The sequence below is a fragment of the Lepidochelys olivacea genome, assembly GCF_965140295.1.
Source record: "Lepidochelys olivacea isolate rLepOli2 genome assembly, chromosome: 11".
Classification (NCBI taxonomy): domain Eukaryota; kingdom Metazoa; phylum Chordata; order Testudines; family Cheloniidae; genus Lepidochelys; species Lepidochelys olivacea.
This window is the reverse complement of record NC_140421.1, coordinates 34,291,268-34,309,067: the sequence shown is the minus strand read 5'-3', so window position 1 is coordinate 34,309,067 and position 17,800 is coordinate 34,291,268. Positions and strand designations below refer to the sequence as shown.

The following is a 17,800-nucleotide window of genomic DNA, read 5'->3' as shown; positions in this document are numbered from 1 at the left end:
GTCTACTGAGCCATTTTCATCATAAGCCAGCAAGGGAGGGGAGGAGAAGTTATCCTTCTTTGCACAGTCTCTGTTGTCTCCCAGTCTCAGTGATTAATCAGGGGGCAAAGGTAGGGGGGGAGCCCAGGCCCACCCTCTACTCCGGGCTCCAGCCCAGGGACCCTGATAGTATCAGCTATGGTAGCTGACCTTTTAGGAACATGACGTGTACAATTCCCTGGGCTACTTCCCCCACAGCAGCCCTCACTTTCTCAAGCTCCACTTCACCCTTATCTCAGGGCCTCCTTCCTTCTGCCTGATATGGTGTGTACTACTCAGCCTCTCCAACAGCATAACTTCCTTCCACAGCTCCTGACATGCACACCCACCTGACTGACTGGGAAGCTTTTAACTAGTTTCAGCCCGTCCCTGATTGGCTTCAGGTGTCCTAATCAACCTAGCATTCTCCCTGCCTTCTGGAAAGTTCTTAATTGGCCCCAGGTGTCTTAATTGACCTGGAGCAGCTTCCATTTCACTTAACCTGGTACCAGGGATTTGTTTAGCCTGGAGCTAATATATCTATCTCCCACTACTTTTCTATAGCCATCCGGCCTTGCCCCGTCACAGTATGTACAATACAAAACGTGCTTTCTTATCTACTGTGAAGAGGAAGGAGGACAATTAAAATAGACATATGATAGATCAAATTAAATGGATGTTTCTTTTATTTCAGCTATTTATTTGGAATTCTGTCTTGATTATAAGATGTTAAATTAAAATCAGAATAATTTCTAAGAAACATACTTCTGTAATGCTTCCCAGAAGACATTCCTATTCCACTTCCCTGCTGAAAAATTCTGTAACTATAAACAGAATTGATTTTTTTCTTCAAGATATAAACCATCTTTAATTAGCATGAGTAAAATGAAGACCTTTTGAAAAAAAAGATAAATTATATTTTCTTTCTTTGACTGTGAATATGAATATTTTAGGACCCACAGAACATCAATTTTGTGGTGTAATCTACTGTAGTCCATGGAAAAAAGCATATGAACTGATTGAGGATGCCCCCTGCATGTGGACACAAAAATGGAGGAGAAGGGAACAAGGAACCTGTCCTTCTCTGCCCCTCCAAGCTTACACAATTGCAGCGAGGTCACAGGGATGAGTGACTGCTCTTGGCCCTTCGGAACCCCACCACCTGGGTATTCCTCCAATAGATAGATTCCTCAGTTGATCAATTCAGCCAAATCTACAGCCTATTTCATCCACCAAGGCCATATTGAAGTCACAGATCTGGCCCGATATCTCTGGGCACTCTGGCACCTTCCATGAACACTAAACAAATTAGTGGCAGTTATCTAAAGGAGGAGAGTGTAGAGATTCCAAGGAGAAAAATGGTAAGCCCCAAAATCCAGATTTGTTGGAAATGTAATGCCCCATTGAAACCAGGTATATAGTAAGTGACTCCCACACTTAGAAGCCCGAGGAAGAAAAACAAGCAGTTATGTAATTGATATTCAGTTAATGTCTTTCAGCAGAGAAAAAATCTGGGCAGACATTCTTTCCACATTTTAATTCTGCAGAAGTGAAATGATCTAACATTGAACATTCAAAGTCTCCAGAGCATCTGCTCATTAAAGGTTGGACTCTATGAATATCTGAGTTTATCTTAAGTTTAATTTGGCTATGGTAATGTTATTCCCTCTCTCCTGTGATCTTTTAATAAAGAGGCCAACTCATGGATTTCTCAAGGATATGTTCCTGGTTGTGTAAGTTTAAAAATACTTTAAATATAAAAATAATGGGCTAAAATATGAATAAAAGCGTCTACTTAATTACTGTAAGTAATAGATTTTTTTTGTTTACGTCAGTTCTTTCATTCAGTTTTCATTCTGACCTATATATGTTAAATCCAGATGAAAACATCTGGGTCTTAAGGAATGACAGATACTGTGGCAATACTAGTTATACAAGGATTTAAATGATTTTTTTGTTTGTTTAAGCTTTGTATCCAAAATCCATTCCTGGGCCTCCTACAGCTTTGAAACGTCTCACCACACTTTCAGTGACCATCAGTTACTGACAAAAACACCTCCTGAAAATACTTACCTTGCTGTCTCTCTCCATTCAGCATCCTCTCCTTCACGCCAGCAAATCTCATCAAGTTCAGTAAAGAGGTCATGAGGAATGTGTTCCTCATCATCATCCTCTGTTCCAAGAATAAACTGTACTCTTTGTGATGGGGTGTCTGGGGGGGAAACACAAATATCATCAAAAAAACATAGACAGCAGGGACTGTGATTGGACCGAATTACTAACGTGCATTTTTTCAGCAAGGATTAAATGCAAAATGATTTTACATTAGTGAGAACAGTCATTTGTATGCCTTCAGTAAGCAAATGACTGGAATTTCATGAGATTATTCAGCTGTCTCTTATCCAGATAATTAACCTTCACAAACAAGTATTGTAATACATAAAATAATCACACATCTTGTCAGTTCAGTCATGCTTTAACTCATGCTCTATGAACTGTAGAGCACACAGCACTTTACTATTAAGATCTGTTTATTCCATTTAAATTACCTGTATTCTAATTAAATAAATATATCCAAAACAGACAAACACATTTTTTTCACAATGTGAAGTATACAGATACTTACAAATGTGATTTAATGATGTCTCACCCAGCCTAACAGGGTAAAATAAACCACAGGTACTGCTAAGTGTCAGACAAGCTAACTACTGTGGACTGATTTTTAATGTACAAATTTAACTCAGTTCACAAAGTCGGGGTACTACATCTGCATTCATTTTTTCCATTAAACTTCTATTGATAGGTCCCAAAAGAAAATACCCTCCATGAATTTCAAATCTCTCACTATTCACTGATATAAATTGTCCTGTTGGACCTGCCTAAATAGTTAGAAACAACATATAGAGAGAGACAGACAGACAGAAGGCGGGCTAGAATAGTAAGAATAATTGCTGCCATTCCAGCAGTTCTTTTTCCTATCTATTCTTGACTTCCCCATTTCTTATCCTCTCTTCCTGCTCTCCTCCCTTCACACCACCTTTTCCCTTCTTTCTTTTCCCCTATGATCTTCTCCTCACTGCCCAATCAGCTGCTACATTGTCTCAGAGACAGACTGCTCTTCCCTTATGACTGGTGCTTTGAAATATGAGAGAAAACTCAGGCAGTCATAGTGCACTTGACTTAAGTCATGGTGCACATGTTTGCATACTACAGTTTTATTGGTTCAAATGTTGTAACAGTCTTAAAATCTATTTTTAATAAAATCCAAATCTCAAATCATACAACTATGGATGGCATCCGATATCTCCAGAAATGTATAGTTACAGTTTCTGCCAATGTACTTCACAGCTGAAAGAACAACCAAGAATCCTTTGTGAGTGACTGCAGGAGCCATGCTGCTAGTCAACTGAGAAATGGAGTAGCAGACACACTGCTGCATTGGTGCTGGAACTAGGGGTACTGGGAGTGCTGCACACCCCCTGGCTTGAAGTGGTTTCCATTATATGCAGGGTTTGCAGAAGGGTTCAATGGCTCTCAGCACCCCCACTATATAAATTGTTTCAGCCCCCCTGTCTTGCTGTGCCTGGGGTGCAGTCTGATTGAAACATTACTTTACCACTTCATTCTGGGGTTAAGCAACACTAGCTCTCCCAGGCTGCTCTCCCGTCCTGTGAAAGTTTAGTCTTTCTGATAAGGTGGCACTCAACCAAAAAGCACAGAGAACAAAGTGCTGATCAGAGGTGCCGAAGGAGTCCAGTGGTGTGGTAGGCTGAATTCAGCTATAGAGATACCCACTTTTGCGGCACCAATGCCATAGCTACCAAACAGAGCAGCAACACTTGTGACATATTTCACAAGTGAGAACATGTTGTCATTTCCTAAGGGTATAAATTCCCCATACATAGTGTGAGCAGGTGTGAGGGGGAGGCAGGAGCCTAGCTTTCAGAAGCTGGTGGAAGTTGTTGAGGGAGCAAGGGGCAGTTCAGGAAAGTCAGGGTGAAAGATAGGGAGAGTCTGGGAGAGCCAGGGCCAGGGAGACCGTGGGGGGAGGGGAAAACTGAAAGGTGCAGAATTGGTTTTTGTGGGGTCTTTGAAGATCTGGAGCTACCTCCTCCATTCTGCCCCTGCTCCTCATCATCTTTTTCTCTTTCTTCTTTCAGCCCCTGCCTTCCTATTCTGCATCTCAGCCCATCCTCTGACCCTACCCTGCATGTCCCCAATTGTGTGCCCATCCTTCCAGTCCCAGTCTCTGCCCCCATCTTACACTCCCATTCTCCATCACACCTTTTGAGCCTCCTCATCTCCCTTGCTGGTAGGCCACTGGAGCAGCCTCCTCTGCCTCCTCTTAGTTGTTCCATGTGGGCTGTCCTCAGGAGGGAGAGAGAGAGTGGAAGAAGAGAGGCAGATTAGCTGCCTCCAATTCTTCTGCCTAACAATCCGCAGGAGCCAGGAAGGTAAACTGTGGGGGATCCTTGCAACCCTGCTGAATGCAAGTCATAGGACAGCTGACAACCCTAGGTCTCTCCCTTCCTCTCTTTGAGAAAGGCTCTCTCCAGAATTAGGAACTCTGTGGGTCCTATTGGGAGGATGCTCTGATGCATCCCAGAACAGCAATCCCAAATCATAAAGAAATCAAAGCAAGACATGCTAGTTGGTGGTCAATCAAAACATGTAATTACCACAAATCTATTAAGTCTCAACAAAAATCATAACAGTCCAAATGGCAGATATGTAATAGCAGGCCCTGGGTAACTGCACACACCCAGTGCTACGTGTGTGCACACAAGGCATGCAAACTAGAACACTGAGTTTAGGAAGCAGGAAACCAACAGGAAGAGGGAGCAGGAAGCAGTAAGCAGGAAGGCAACACGCAAGTCATCACAACCCCACTGAGGGTGGGTGGATGGGAAACTGGGCCAGGGGAAGGCGGCAATCCACTAATACATCATTTTCCTACCAGCCCCAAAGAGACTCCCAAGAGAAGAGAATATAGTCCAGTGGTTCTCAAACTTATTTGATCGTGCCCACCTTCTTTGCGTCTGCAGTAGCTTACGCCTCCTCCCCTCCCCGCTTTGGGCACCCAGTCAGCAGCTGCTGCTTTTCTGCCAGCCAGCTCTGAAGGCAGAGTGGAGAACGGCGGCTGTTGGTCGGGCGCCCAGCTCTGAAGGCAGAGTGGAGAACGGCGGCTGCTGGTCGGGCGCCCAGCTCTGAAGGTAGCACCACCTTTTGGGATTGCTGATTTGGGTAGCTGGGCGCCCGACCAGCAGCTGCTAATCTACGGCCACCCAGCTCTGAATGTGCACAGCACCTTTTTTCCCCCTAAAGCTTCTCATCCCTCCCCCCCGCCACACACAGAATACATTCCACACCCCCTGCACCCCAGTTTGAGAAGCTCTGATACAGTCCCAACCTTTAAGCCAATAGAGCTGCACTGACAGGGAGCATAGGAGTGGGGGGAAATGTGCATGATGAGCCTGACCTATTTCCAATCCCTGGGAATCCAAGGGCTTTGTGGGATGGGTCTGAATGCTGTCTGGGGAAGGGGAGATGATGTGTGGGGAACTCTGTGAAGTACTCTTTGAAGTTTTCCTCGCTTCTAACTGCTACCACTTGGCTAGGTCTTTTCCTTTGCATGTGGAAAACTGTTGTTGCATGTGGTAAGCTCCCTTCACTACTGTAACCATGAATATAAAGTGGGCAGAATTTATTTTCTGTAAATTGTCATATATTGCACTGCACAATTGTGTTGTATAGTGTACTGTCCCAAACAGCAAATGAAATGAAGCACTAAAAATAGCTCATTTCTGTGAAATCCATATAGACAAAGTGTGATTAAAATCCTCCAGAGGACGTATGTTTAGCACATGGTAGAATCCAAAAATTGCTGCTAAATGTACTTCTGAGTTATTTGCAGCTCTGTGTTTTGGTTAGCAGAAACTGTCAGCTGCATTATTCAGCAAATGCATTGTGTTATACCTGTATTTATTTGTGACCATTTTCTCTTTCACTAAACAGAGCTTTAGAGAGTCAGGAAAGTCCAGCAGGGGCACTCAAAGTTTGTGCCAGTGGGTTTGCTACTGACATCTTGCCAGGACCCAGTGGGCAATGCCTACTTTGCAGGTAAATATTATATTCTTAAATTAATTCACAGAACTGTAACGGTACTTGCCTCTTCCTTGACACAGGAACACAAAATTTGGTTTTGGTTTGTTTATGTTTGAGTTCACTAGTTATAAAAATTTACAATTCACCAGCTTTGCCCTTCCCTGGCATTTACAAGTATTGGGATGCCATGGACCATAGTTTAGAAAGTGACAAGTCCACTTTTATCCCATCAGCTCAAGCAAAAAAGTGAGTTCAATAGCTAACACATACTACTGGAGAATAAAAGTAAATATAACAGGGAGGCTTAATCTTCCAGTGCAAGCATTTGTTTGAGACAAAAGATAAATGTGTGTTTTTATGTAACTAGAGAGAAATAACATGGAAAGCAAGCTGCTTTTCAAGAGAGATTGTCTGTGGGAGAATCCCAGAACATCCAGTGCCAAGAACATCCAGTTCTCTTGATGAAACCAGCAGTAGAACTGACTTACACAATGGTTATGTTAAGTGATAATGAACAGTATTGTACCATAGAGCTCCGGATTTCTGATAGTATTATATACATAGAAATATATGTATTCAACATGGGAAGGAAATCAGAGATCAGAACAATACCTTACAGCAGGGGTGGGCAAACTTTTTGGCCCAAGGGACACATCTTGGTATGGAAATTGCATGGCGGGCCATGAATGCTCACAAAATTGGGAGTTGGGGTGCAGGAGGGGGTGAGGACTCCGGCTGGGGGTGCGGGCTCTGGGGTGGGGTCAGAAAAGAGGAGTTCAGGGTGCAGGAGGGTGCTCCAGGCTGGGACCGAGGGGTTCGGAGGGCAGGAGTGGGATCCAGGCTGGGGCAGAGGGTTGGGGCACAGGAGGAGGTCAGGAGTGCAGGCTCCAGGCGGCGCTTACCTCAAGCAGCGGAGGCACCGCCAGGCAGCCCTGTGCACTGCCCTGTCCACAGGTATCACCCCTGCAACTCCCATTGGCCGCGGTTCCTGGCCAATGGGAGCTGCGGGGACAGCACTTGGGGCGGAGGCAGCATGCGGAGACCCCTGGCTGCCCCTATGCGTAGGAGCTGGAGGGGGGATGTGCCACTGCTGCCGGGAGCCGCATGGAGTGGGGAAAGCCCTGGACCCCGCTGCCTGGCTGGAGTGCCGGAGGGAGGCAAGCCCCGGACCCCGCTCCCCAACGGGAGCTTAAGGGCCGGATTAAAACATCTGGAGGGCTGGATGCGGCCCCCAGGCCGTAGTTTGCCCACCCTTGTCTTACAGTGTGGTTATTAGAAAAGTGGCTGTGAAAATGGTACCTTACTGCTGTATTTGATTTGCTGCTACTGTGTCTTCTGAGTCACGCATGACTATTTTACGGACAGCAGCGAAGAACCTATAGAGGTGAGGCAGAACAAACTGTGTTTTGTCTTTCTCATTAATATATCAGCAAAACTACTTGCTACGTTCTGACTCTTCATACTTTATTGTTGGTGATGATTTATGATAATGTCCCAAGCATGAAGAGCATAGTTTGATTTTCAGACACAAAGCTGAGCTGGAAGTTGGAAAATTCATGTGGTTTGACTTGATGTGATTTTATGTAGAAGACAAAAATGAAACAGATATTTTTACCCAAATATCTTCAAATAGGAAAAGAATTAAGAGAGAGAAAATGAGAGATAACTAGAGACCATAACAGTATAAAAGAGCAAAACAACAAATGAAACCTGTCAGCCTTACTCACACAATTGACTTAACGTTACTAACATGAGTAAGAATTTGACTCTCATTAAAAGCAGCAACAATCTACAAATGCCAATGTATTTATGACATTTAAGGGGAAAAAACAAATACATGATTCAAAAACTGCATGAAAAGAAATTTCATTTCCATGTGGTCAAATTTGTGGTAACACAATCCTTAGTGCAAAATGTGACTCCTGTGAGACAGGAAACTGTAAATTTCTTCTAGGCTGGGATAACAGAGATTTAATTTTAAATTTGATCAGTTTCACCTCCCATTTAAGTAAGCACAGTCAGCATTTTACTGTGAAAAGTAAATTAAATTGAAAAGTACATTAAAAAAACACAAGTTAGAGAAATGAGCAAGAATAATGGGGCCAATTTTTAAAATTATTATTTCTATCACTGCCATAAATGTGCATTACGCTTAATACCCAAACATGAAAAGACATGGAGTGTCCAGCTAGAACCAGGGAGGGGGACTCCGGGGTGGGAAGGCCATATGATATGAACCAGAGTGCAATGAACAGTATTAGTCCCTGCTAATAGACCACTCCAGTCAGCATAAGTTAAAGCAGCCATGTAGCTACTCTAATGCATGCTGGCCCCCAGCTGCTCCCAGGATCTATGAGAGGAACAAAGGCTTAGAACCAGTTTTGCCTCCCACCTCTTCAGCTGTGCTGAGCATGAGCCCAAGAATGCTTTATCCAGAAGAGTCTAACTGCACAGTGAAGGTGCAAAAAAGGGTGTAAATTAAGTCCACATGTGTAAGTAACTTTCAAAGATGTAAATCCAAGCTGGGACTCAGTGGTGCAGAATTGAAAACTGCAGAATGGAAATGCAGACACTTCTACGGACCTAGCATTCACTACTATGAATGGCCCCATTATGAAATTGCAACTGGGCCCTAAAACAGAAACCAGTTGCAGACACCAGGACTGGATAAGTCAAAAGGATATGACTGATAGTCCTGGAGCGCTGCATAACCCAGCTTGCAGAGGCCAACAGGGAAGTTGCTCACTGACACAGCGCTCATGGCAAGCAGGCAGCTAAACACACTGGGCTGTATTGTGACCATCCCTTGAAATGGCACATAGGGAAATGGAGTCACGTAAGGGGCTTCCTCCTGCATGCACCACAGGAGAGCCACTCACAGTAACAGTTCCTTTGAATAAAAACGGCTCCATCCTCACTCCAGTGAGCAAATTGCTTGAACGGATGTGGGAGGAGGCAGGATCATGACCCTCCATCCTTCACTTTAGCTCACAGAGCAGGGTTGATGCACTAGTGGAAGCAATCTGAAAGCCCACAGTTTCTCCCAGGGTCCCTCCTGAGGCAGCGTGACTGCCCTGCCTGCTATCATAGAATCACAGAATCATAGAATTTCAGGGTTGGAAGGGATCTCAGGAGGTCATCTAGTCCAACCCCCTGCTAAATCATCCAGCAAGACCAATCCCCAACTAAATCATCCCAGCCAGGGCTTTGTCAAGCCTGACCATAAAAACCTCGAACGAAGGAGATTCCACCCCCTCCCTAGGTAACCCATTCCAGTGCTTCACCACCCTCCAAGTGATAAGGTTTTTCCTAATATCCAACCTAAACCGCCCCCTCTGCAACTTGAGACCATTACTCCTTGTTCTGTCATCTGATACCACTGAGAACAGTCTAGATCTGTCCTCTTTGGAACCCCCTTTCAGGAAGTTGAAAGCAGCTATCAAATCCCCCCTCATTCTTCTCTTCTGCAGACTAAACAATCCCAGTTCCCTCAGTCTCGCCTCATAAGTCATGTGTTCCAGTCCCCTATTCATTTTTGTTGCCCTCCACTGGACGCTTTCCAATTTTTTCCACACCCTTCTTGTAGTGTGGGGCCCAAAACTGGACACAGTACTCCAGATGAGGCCTCACCAATGTCAAATAGAGGGGAACGATCACGTCCCTCAATCTGCTGGCAATGCCCCTACTTATACAGCCCAAAATGCCGTTAGCCTTCTTGGCAACAAGGGCACACTGTTGACTCCTATCCAGCTTCTTGTCCACTGTAACCCCTAAGTCCTTTTCTGCAGAACTGCTGCCTAGCCATTCGGTCCCTAGTCTGTAGCAGTGCATGGGATTCTTCCATCTGAAGTGCAGGACTCTGCACTTGTCCTTGTTGAACCTCATCGGATTTCTTTTGGCCCAATCCTCTAATTTGTCTAGGGCCCTCTGAATCCTATCCCTACCTTCCAGCGTATCTACCACTCTTCCCAGTTTAGTGTCATCTCCAAACTTGCTGAGAGTGCAATCCACACCATCTTCCAGATAATTAATGAAGATATTGAACAAAACCGGCCCCAAGACAGACCCTTGGGGCACTCCACCTGATACCAGTTGCCAACTAGACATGGAGCCATTGATCACTACCCATTGAGCCTGATGATCTAGCCAGCTTTCTATCCACCTTATAGTCCATTCATGCAGCCCATACTTCTTTAACTTGCTGGCAAGAATACTGTGGGACACCGTGTCAAAAGCTTTGCTAAAGTCAAGGAATAACAGGTCCACTGCTTTCCCCTCATCCACAGAGCCAGTTATCTCATCATAGAAGGCAATCAGATTGGTCAGGCATGACTTGCCCTTGGTGAATCCATGCTGACTGTTCCTGATTACTTTCCTCTCCTCTAAGTGCTTCAGAATTGATTCCTTGAGGACCTGCTCCGTGATATTTCCAGGGACTGAGGTGAGGCTGACTGGCCTGTAGCTCCCCGGATCCTCCTTTTTCCCTTTTTTAAAGACGGGCACTGCGTTAGCCTTACCAGTCATCCAGGACCTCCCCCGATCGCCATGAGTTTTCAAAGAAAATGACCAATGGCTCTGCAATCACATCCGCCAACTCCTTTAGCACTCTCGGATGCACTGCATCCGGCCCCATGGACTTGTGCTTGTCCAGCTTTTCTAAATAGTCCCCAACCACTTCTTTCTCTACAGGGGGCTGGTCACCACCTCCCCATGCTGTGCTGACCAGTGCAGTAGTCTGGGAGCTGACCTTGTTTTGTGAAGACAGAGGCAAAAAAAGCATTGAGTACATTAGCTTTTTCCACATCCTCTGTCACTAGGTTGCCTCCCTCATTCAGTAAGGGGCCCACACTTTCCTTGACTTTCTTCTTGTTGCTAACATACCTGAAGAAACCCTTCTTGTTACTCTTAACATCTCTTGCTAGCTGCAACTCCAGGTGTGATTTGGCCTTCCTGATTTCACTCCTGCATGCCTGAGCAATATTTTTATATTCTTCCCTGGTCATTTGTCCAATCTTCCACTTCTTGTGAGCTTCCTTTTTGTGTTTGAAATCCTTGCTGATCTTACTGTTAAGCCAAGCTGGTTGACTGCCATATTTACTATCTTTTCTACATATCGGAATAGTTTGTTCCTGTAACCTCAATAAGGATTCTTTAAAATACAGCCATCTCTCCTGGACTCCTTTCCCCCTCATGTTATTCTCCCAGGGGATCCTGCCCATCAGTTCCCTGAGGGAGTCAAAGACTGCTTTTCTGAAGTCCAGGGTCTGTATTCTGCTGCTCTCCTTTTTCCCTTGTGTCAGGATCCTGAACTTGACCACCTCATGGTCACTGCCTCCCAGGTTCCCATCCACTTTTGCTTCCCCTACTAATTCTTCCCAGTTTGTGAGCAGCAGGTCAAGAAGAGCTCTGCCTCTAGTTGGTTCCTCCAGCACTTGCACCAGGAAATTGTCCCCTACACTTTCCAAAAACTTCTTGAATAGTCTGTGCACTGCTATATTGCTCTCCCAGCAGATATCAGGGTGATTGAAATCTCCTATGAGAACCAGGCCCTGCGATCTAGTAACTTCGTTAGTTGCCTAAAGAAAGCCTTGTCTGCCTCATCCCCCTGGTCTGGTGGTCTATAGCAGACTCCCACCATGATATCACCCTTGTTGCTCACACTTCTAAACTTAATCCAGAGACTCTCAGGCTTTTCTCCTGTTTCATACCGGAGCTCTGAGCAGTCATACTGCTCTCTTACATAAAATGCAACTCCCATTGTTAACTGCAATGTTAACTGCCCAACCCAGCCCAGAAATCAAGGCAGAAAGCAGGGGAACGTACAGTGGACCCTCCTAGCCTTGGAATCTATATCTTTCCTGCTAATATTTCTCATTGGGGATCAGCTACTGAAGATATTCAGCTGTGCCCCTTGGTCACTCTCACTTCTATCCCTTGTTGTTGTTCCCCTATATTAACAGAGGGAACTTTCTTTTTGCAAAATCACTTTTCTGTTTGCATTACCTTCTGGAAGCTTTTCCTGAAAGAGTCTGCAGAAGCTCATATGACAGGTTCATCTTGGAGAGATTAGATCATTGCAATTCAGCCTCTCCTGCCTGGCTCACCAAACATTACACACCCAGACTGGGGTCTCTTAAAACCGGAGAGGTTTATTAAACTTAGACTAAGCCAAACCAAACCAAACCAAGCTTGCACAAGACCCACTGCTTTAACGCCTTTCGGGGCACATCACACTCTACCGGGACCTCCTCCTGCTCATGTCAGATGTGTCCCCTACGATCTCTTCAGCAGAGCACCAATCCTTAAAGGGACAGGGCACAGAAAAATAACGCTGGTGTTCCACCCAGTTCTGAAATAAAAAATTCATATTCAAATCCTTTCACAAATATATTTTAACTTGTGAACACTACATGTAAGAGATCCACTGTATTGGCTGCAGATGAAGAGGGACATTGAACATTATGGGTTAGTCTTCATGGCAGTGTTAGCTGAAGGTACAACCTGAGAGTTGCTCCTAACCCAACTCCCATTCTCACACACAGAAATCTCTAGCTCAAGGTAAATGGTGCTTTAAACTTGATCTAGCTGGCCTGCTGGGTGGTCTGGATTGAAGCTCAAATGCTGCTGATGCTCGAGCTAGTAATGCAGTGGGGGCTAGCCCAGGCTGGTCATACAATCACTCTGTTCAGCTTGAGTGTTGTTTTGCAGTGTGATCACTCTCAATCAAGCAAAACTAATTAAAGAGCAGGGTTGACAGTAGAGGGGTAAGGGGGAAAAATGGTATCAGGGTCCCCCAGAATGTCTGTGCAAATAAAGTACTGATATCTCCATTAAAAAAAAATGACTACAAGCAAAGAGATGATAATTTGTGTAGTGTGAAATCTTGTACCTAGTCACAAACTTTTCCTAACCGGGTGGAACCGACAAATACACCCCACACATTATTCCCTTTTTACCACAGATTATTTCACAGGTATGTTTTTGTGAAGCTTCTCTCTTAGAAGCCTGTTATTGAACCCTGCTGCAGTGAAGATCTGCATATACTGTGGATGAAATAGGAAGGGGTGGGGTCCTAGCAAACATGATGTACTGGGGCCCCAAATTTCTCTCCACAGGCCTACTCAAGAGAAGTTAAGTCTAGTGGAGACAATTCAAGCTAACACTGCAGTGAAGACAAGCCCTAAGAGACTAGAGTCAGTACATGTAACAAGCAAAAGAAACATCACCAACCTACCAGAACTCCATTTAGTTAGAGCAAAACCGTTTGAGCTATATCAATAGATTTCTTGCACCTAAAAAGGATGCAAAGAAGGATATGAATACATTTTATTCATAGTGGATCACTTCACTAGATTTGTCCAAGCCTACTCTACCAGTAACAAGTCAGGCAAGACTTTAGCAAACAAGGTCTTCAATTATTTTGGTTTTAAATTTGGTTTCCCAAAGAAACCAAAATGAGGGGTTAGAAAATAATTTATTCCAGTTACAACACTAGTGCAAAACTGAAACATCTCACACAATCCCATACCACTCACAAGGAAATGGGCGAGTAGAAAAGCTGAACTGAATTCTGCTGGCTATGTTGAGATCCTTGCCAGAAGACCAAAAGTCAAACTGGAAAGACTTTCTTAATAATCCATGCCTATATTGGTACACAAAGTGAGGCTACCGGATTCTCACCCTTCTACTTCTTATATGGAACTATCACCATGTTTGCCCATTGACATTGTATTTACTTTAGGTACAAACTCTGAGTCTGCACCCAGAAACCATAAAGATTATGTTGAAAAAAGCAAATATCATATGTAAGAAGCTTATGAAGTGGCATCAAAATCATCTCAAAAATCTGCTCATCATAGAAAGAATCACTGTAATTGGAAAGTGAATGGTGCTGTCCTCTGACCAGGAGATAAAGTACTTGTTAGGAATCTTTCTAAGAGAGCGGGACCTGGCAAATTAAGATAAAATCCTTGTAGTACTTGAAAGGATAGTGCAGTCTATGAAGTAAAAGCAGAAGAGAGAAAAAGGATGTCTTAAGAATTCTTCACTGCAGACTTTTACTCCCCAGTGACTTCTTACCTTTGGATAGAACACTATTCTTTAAAGCACCACAGAGGAAAACAGAGAAACTGAGAAACTGCTAATTAAACTGCTATAATATTTGTACCAGCTGTTAAAATACACAAATGCCAAAATGGAATAATTGAACTGGAAAACAGTAGAGTACAAGTGGACCAAATCACCAAACAATCCAGACATTTGAAGTCATCTTACTAGAGAGAAAAGAGCCCAAAAGACAGTAACATATGAATGTTTAGACACACTTATTATCAGTGTCTAAATCCCACTGCTGAGCTAGGTGAATGCACCACCTAGGGGGATGTCATCATGTTTGTTACAAGCTATACCAAGTACCTATTTCTTATCCTGTATTGTATCCAGGATTGAGGTAACATTGGCAAATGAAGTTATACTGATTTATTATAAAAAGAAAAGGAGTACTTGTGGCACCTTAGAGACTAACCAATTTATTTGAGCATGAGCTTTCGTGAGCTACAGCTCAAATAAATTGGTTAGTCTCTAAGGTGCCACAAGTACTCCTTTTCTTTTTGCGAATACAGACTAACACGGCTGTTACTCTGAAACCTGATTTATTATATGGCTATTGTTCTCAATCAAGTGTTTTATAGTTTGGGATAAGTTAATATGTTTTATTTAGTAGATTTTTGTTTTCTAATTAGCTTGCCATAGGCTCAGTGACTCTGAATTACATGGTATAGCATTGATCTCATACAGGAACTATTATTTCATATCATAGTCACGGGAACTAGGGGTATGGGATGTGCTGCAGCACCCCCGGGTTCCCAGCTGCCAGCCCTGCAAGCCCAGGGTCCCGGCCTCAGCCCTGGGGGTGGGAGTGGGGTGGACAGGGATAAGGGGGCTGGCTTTCAGCACCCCCACTGTTAAAAATGTTCCAGCGCCACTGCATAACATATAAACTTTTTTTTGGAATTTTAACTGTTCAGGACTGGCTAGTCTGTCAGACAGTGGAACAATAATTGCCATAGAAAATTACTGCTTGATTGATGAAATAAACTGAAGAAAGATTTCGGAGTTCCCACCATTGGTACCAGTACTTATAGAAAAAGAAAAGAGACAAAGACACACTTGAGAATGACTGCTATGAGTTTGTGGAACTCATGAACTACTAACAATAAGTCAGATGGATGAACTGAATTATATATTTTGTTAACAGAAGCATCAGGATGACATTACATTTGTGAAGCACTCATAAGTTAAAATATGTTTGTAAGACTACTTTAATGTGAAATTTGTGTTTAAGAACTGGGTGAAATGCCAGGCTATATTTGCCTGCATCAGGTCCCTTTAAGGACTGGAGCTGTGCTGAAGAGGTCAAAGAGAACACAGCTGCGGTGAACAAGTGTGGTCTCAGTACAGTGTGGTGTTTTTCCTGAAAGTCTCTCCAACAGTGGGGCTCACGCAAGTTGTGTTTATGGGTTGTTGGGATTTTTTTGGATCCTAAGTTTAATACAACTCTCCAGTTTTAAAAGAGTCCATGGTCTGGGAGTATAATACATGCCAACTCCAAACTTTCATAAATTATGAGATTCATTTAGAAATAATGAGATTTAAAAACTAATAAATCATATTTTTGGTGCATCTTCCTCTTTTTCAGGAAATCTCTGCCCTTGATTAATCCCACCTTAGTCCACTCATACCATTCAAAATACTGCTGCATAGATCTTTTCCCTAGCTCATCACTTTGACTGTTTTCTGCCTCTCAGCATCCCTCCACTGGTTCCCTTTTTTCCACTGCATCAAAAAAGCTATTTGTTTTCACATTTATGGCCTTTTGTGGCCTATCGCCTCCCTACTTACCATCTCTTATTCACTATCACAGTGTCAGTTCCTACCTCTTACCAGCCACGGATGCCAGCCTCCATCGCTCTCTTGATAGTTTCTCCCATGTTGTCCCACACATGGGAGGTGCTCTCTGGATACACGGAATAATAAAAAGTAGGTCTGGAAGGGACTTTGAAAGTTCAAGTCCATTCCCCTGCACTTAGAACCAAGTAAAACTAGACCTTCCCTGACAGGCGTTTGTCCAACCTGTTCTTAAAACCTCCAGTGATAGGGATTTCACAACCTCTCTCGGAAAACTGTTCCAGAGCTTAACTATCTTTACAGTCACAAAGTTTTTCCTAATATATAACCTAAATTTCTTTTGCTGCAGATTAAATCCATTATTTCTTGTCCTACTTACAGTGGACATTGAGAACAACTGATCACCTTCTTTTTAATGGCTGTTCACATATTTGAAGACTGTTACAAGGTTCCCGCTCAGTCTTCTTTTCTTAAGACTAAACATGCCCACTGGACTCTCTCCAGTTTGTTCACATCTTCTCTTAAGTGTGGTGCCCATATTTGGACACAGTACTCCAGCTAGGGCCTCACCCATGCTGAGGAGAGCAGGACAATTACATCTTGCATCTTGAATATGACATTCCTACTAATACACCCCAGAATAATATTAACATTTTTTGCAACTGCATCACATTGTTGACTCACATTCAATTTATGATACAGTGTAATGCCCAGATCCTTTTTAGCAGTACTACCATGTAATCAGCTTTTCCTTATTTTGTAAGTGTGCATTGGATTTTTCCTTCCTACGTGAAGTACTTTGCACTTGCTTTATTGAATTTCATCTTGTTGAATTCAAACCAATTATCTAATTTGTCGAGGTCATTTTGAATTCTAATCCTGTCCCCCAAAGTGCTTGCAACCTCAACCAGTTTGGTGTCATCTGCTAATTTTATAAGCATGCTCTCTATTCCATTAGCTAAATCATAAATGAAAATATTGGCTAGTACCAGACCCAGGACAGACTCCCTGCGGAATCCCACTAGATACATCCACCCAGGTTGAATTGACAGGAAACCATGGATAATTACTCTTTGAGTACAGTCTTTCAACCAGTTTTTGCACCACCTACCTTATAGTAATTTCATCTAGACCACATTGTCCTGGTTTGTTTTTGAAAATGTCATGTAGGACCATGTCAAAAACATCACTATACATCAAGATATCACATCTGCCCCCACCCACCTACTAGGCCAGTAATCCTATCAAAGAATTCATTTGTTCAAAATTCAACAGTTTATTTAGACAGTGGTTACAAGAAAGGAAGTTTGGTGGTTGTTCACAGTTTACATGAGGCATAAATGGACTTTGTATAACTGGTAATGTACAAACAACGCCGCTCCCTGCTGAGGTAGAAATGCCCTCTAACACCCATTCTAGCTGACAATCATTGCAGCCCCCTATCTATTTTTCTCTGCACTTTCTCCATGTTTTCAGGGGAGATAAAACAGAACTTAAGACTAAAACATTGATCAGTTTTGTTTTGCACCTTATAGGGAATAGGTGAGCGCCCATTCTCCCCTCCAGTATTGCTTGCAAGCCCCTCCCACTCCTGCAACACTTGGGGGAGGGGGGAATAACTTCACAGTGTATGTCACTGGTCTGCCCTTTGCCTTTTTGAATAAAACTATTTTCTGCCTTCTAGTCACCCTCCTAAGTGCAACATCATCAAGAGTCAGCACAGCCTAAATGGACGTAGAGGGGCTCTCTATCCAGCTCATCCTTGAAGCCC

The 17,800-nt window shown here is 43.5% G+C and overlaps 1 protein-coding gene across 5 annotated transcripts in view; it reads right to left on the bottom strand.

The window, feature by feature from the left end:
- The window catches only part of SLC4A10 (solute carrier family 4 member 10), a 285,654-nt gene that overhangs the window by 122,380 nt on the left and 145,474 nt on the right, over positions 1-17,800 (bottom strand). For all 5 annotated transcript variants that reach the window (XR_014713600.1, XM_084643433.1, XM_084643434.1 and 2 more), the window contains exon 4: positions 2,092-2,230. Coding sequence is in view for 4 of the 5 variants with exons in the window: in XM_084643433.1 (XP_084499559.1) it covers positions 2,092-2,230 (139 nt within the window). In the remaining variant the exon portion in view is untranslated. The remainder of the gene's footprint in view (positions 1-2,091; positions 2,231-17,800) is intronic.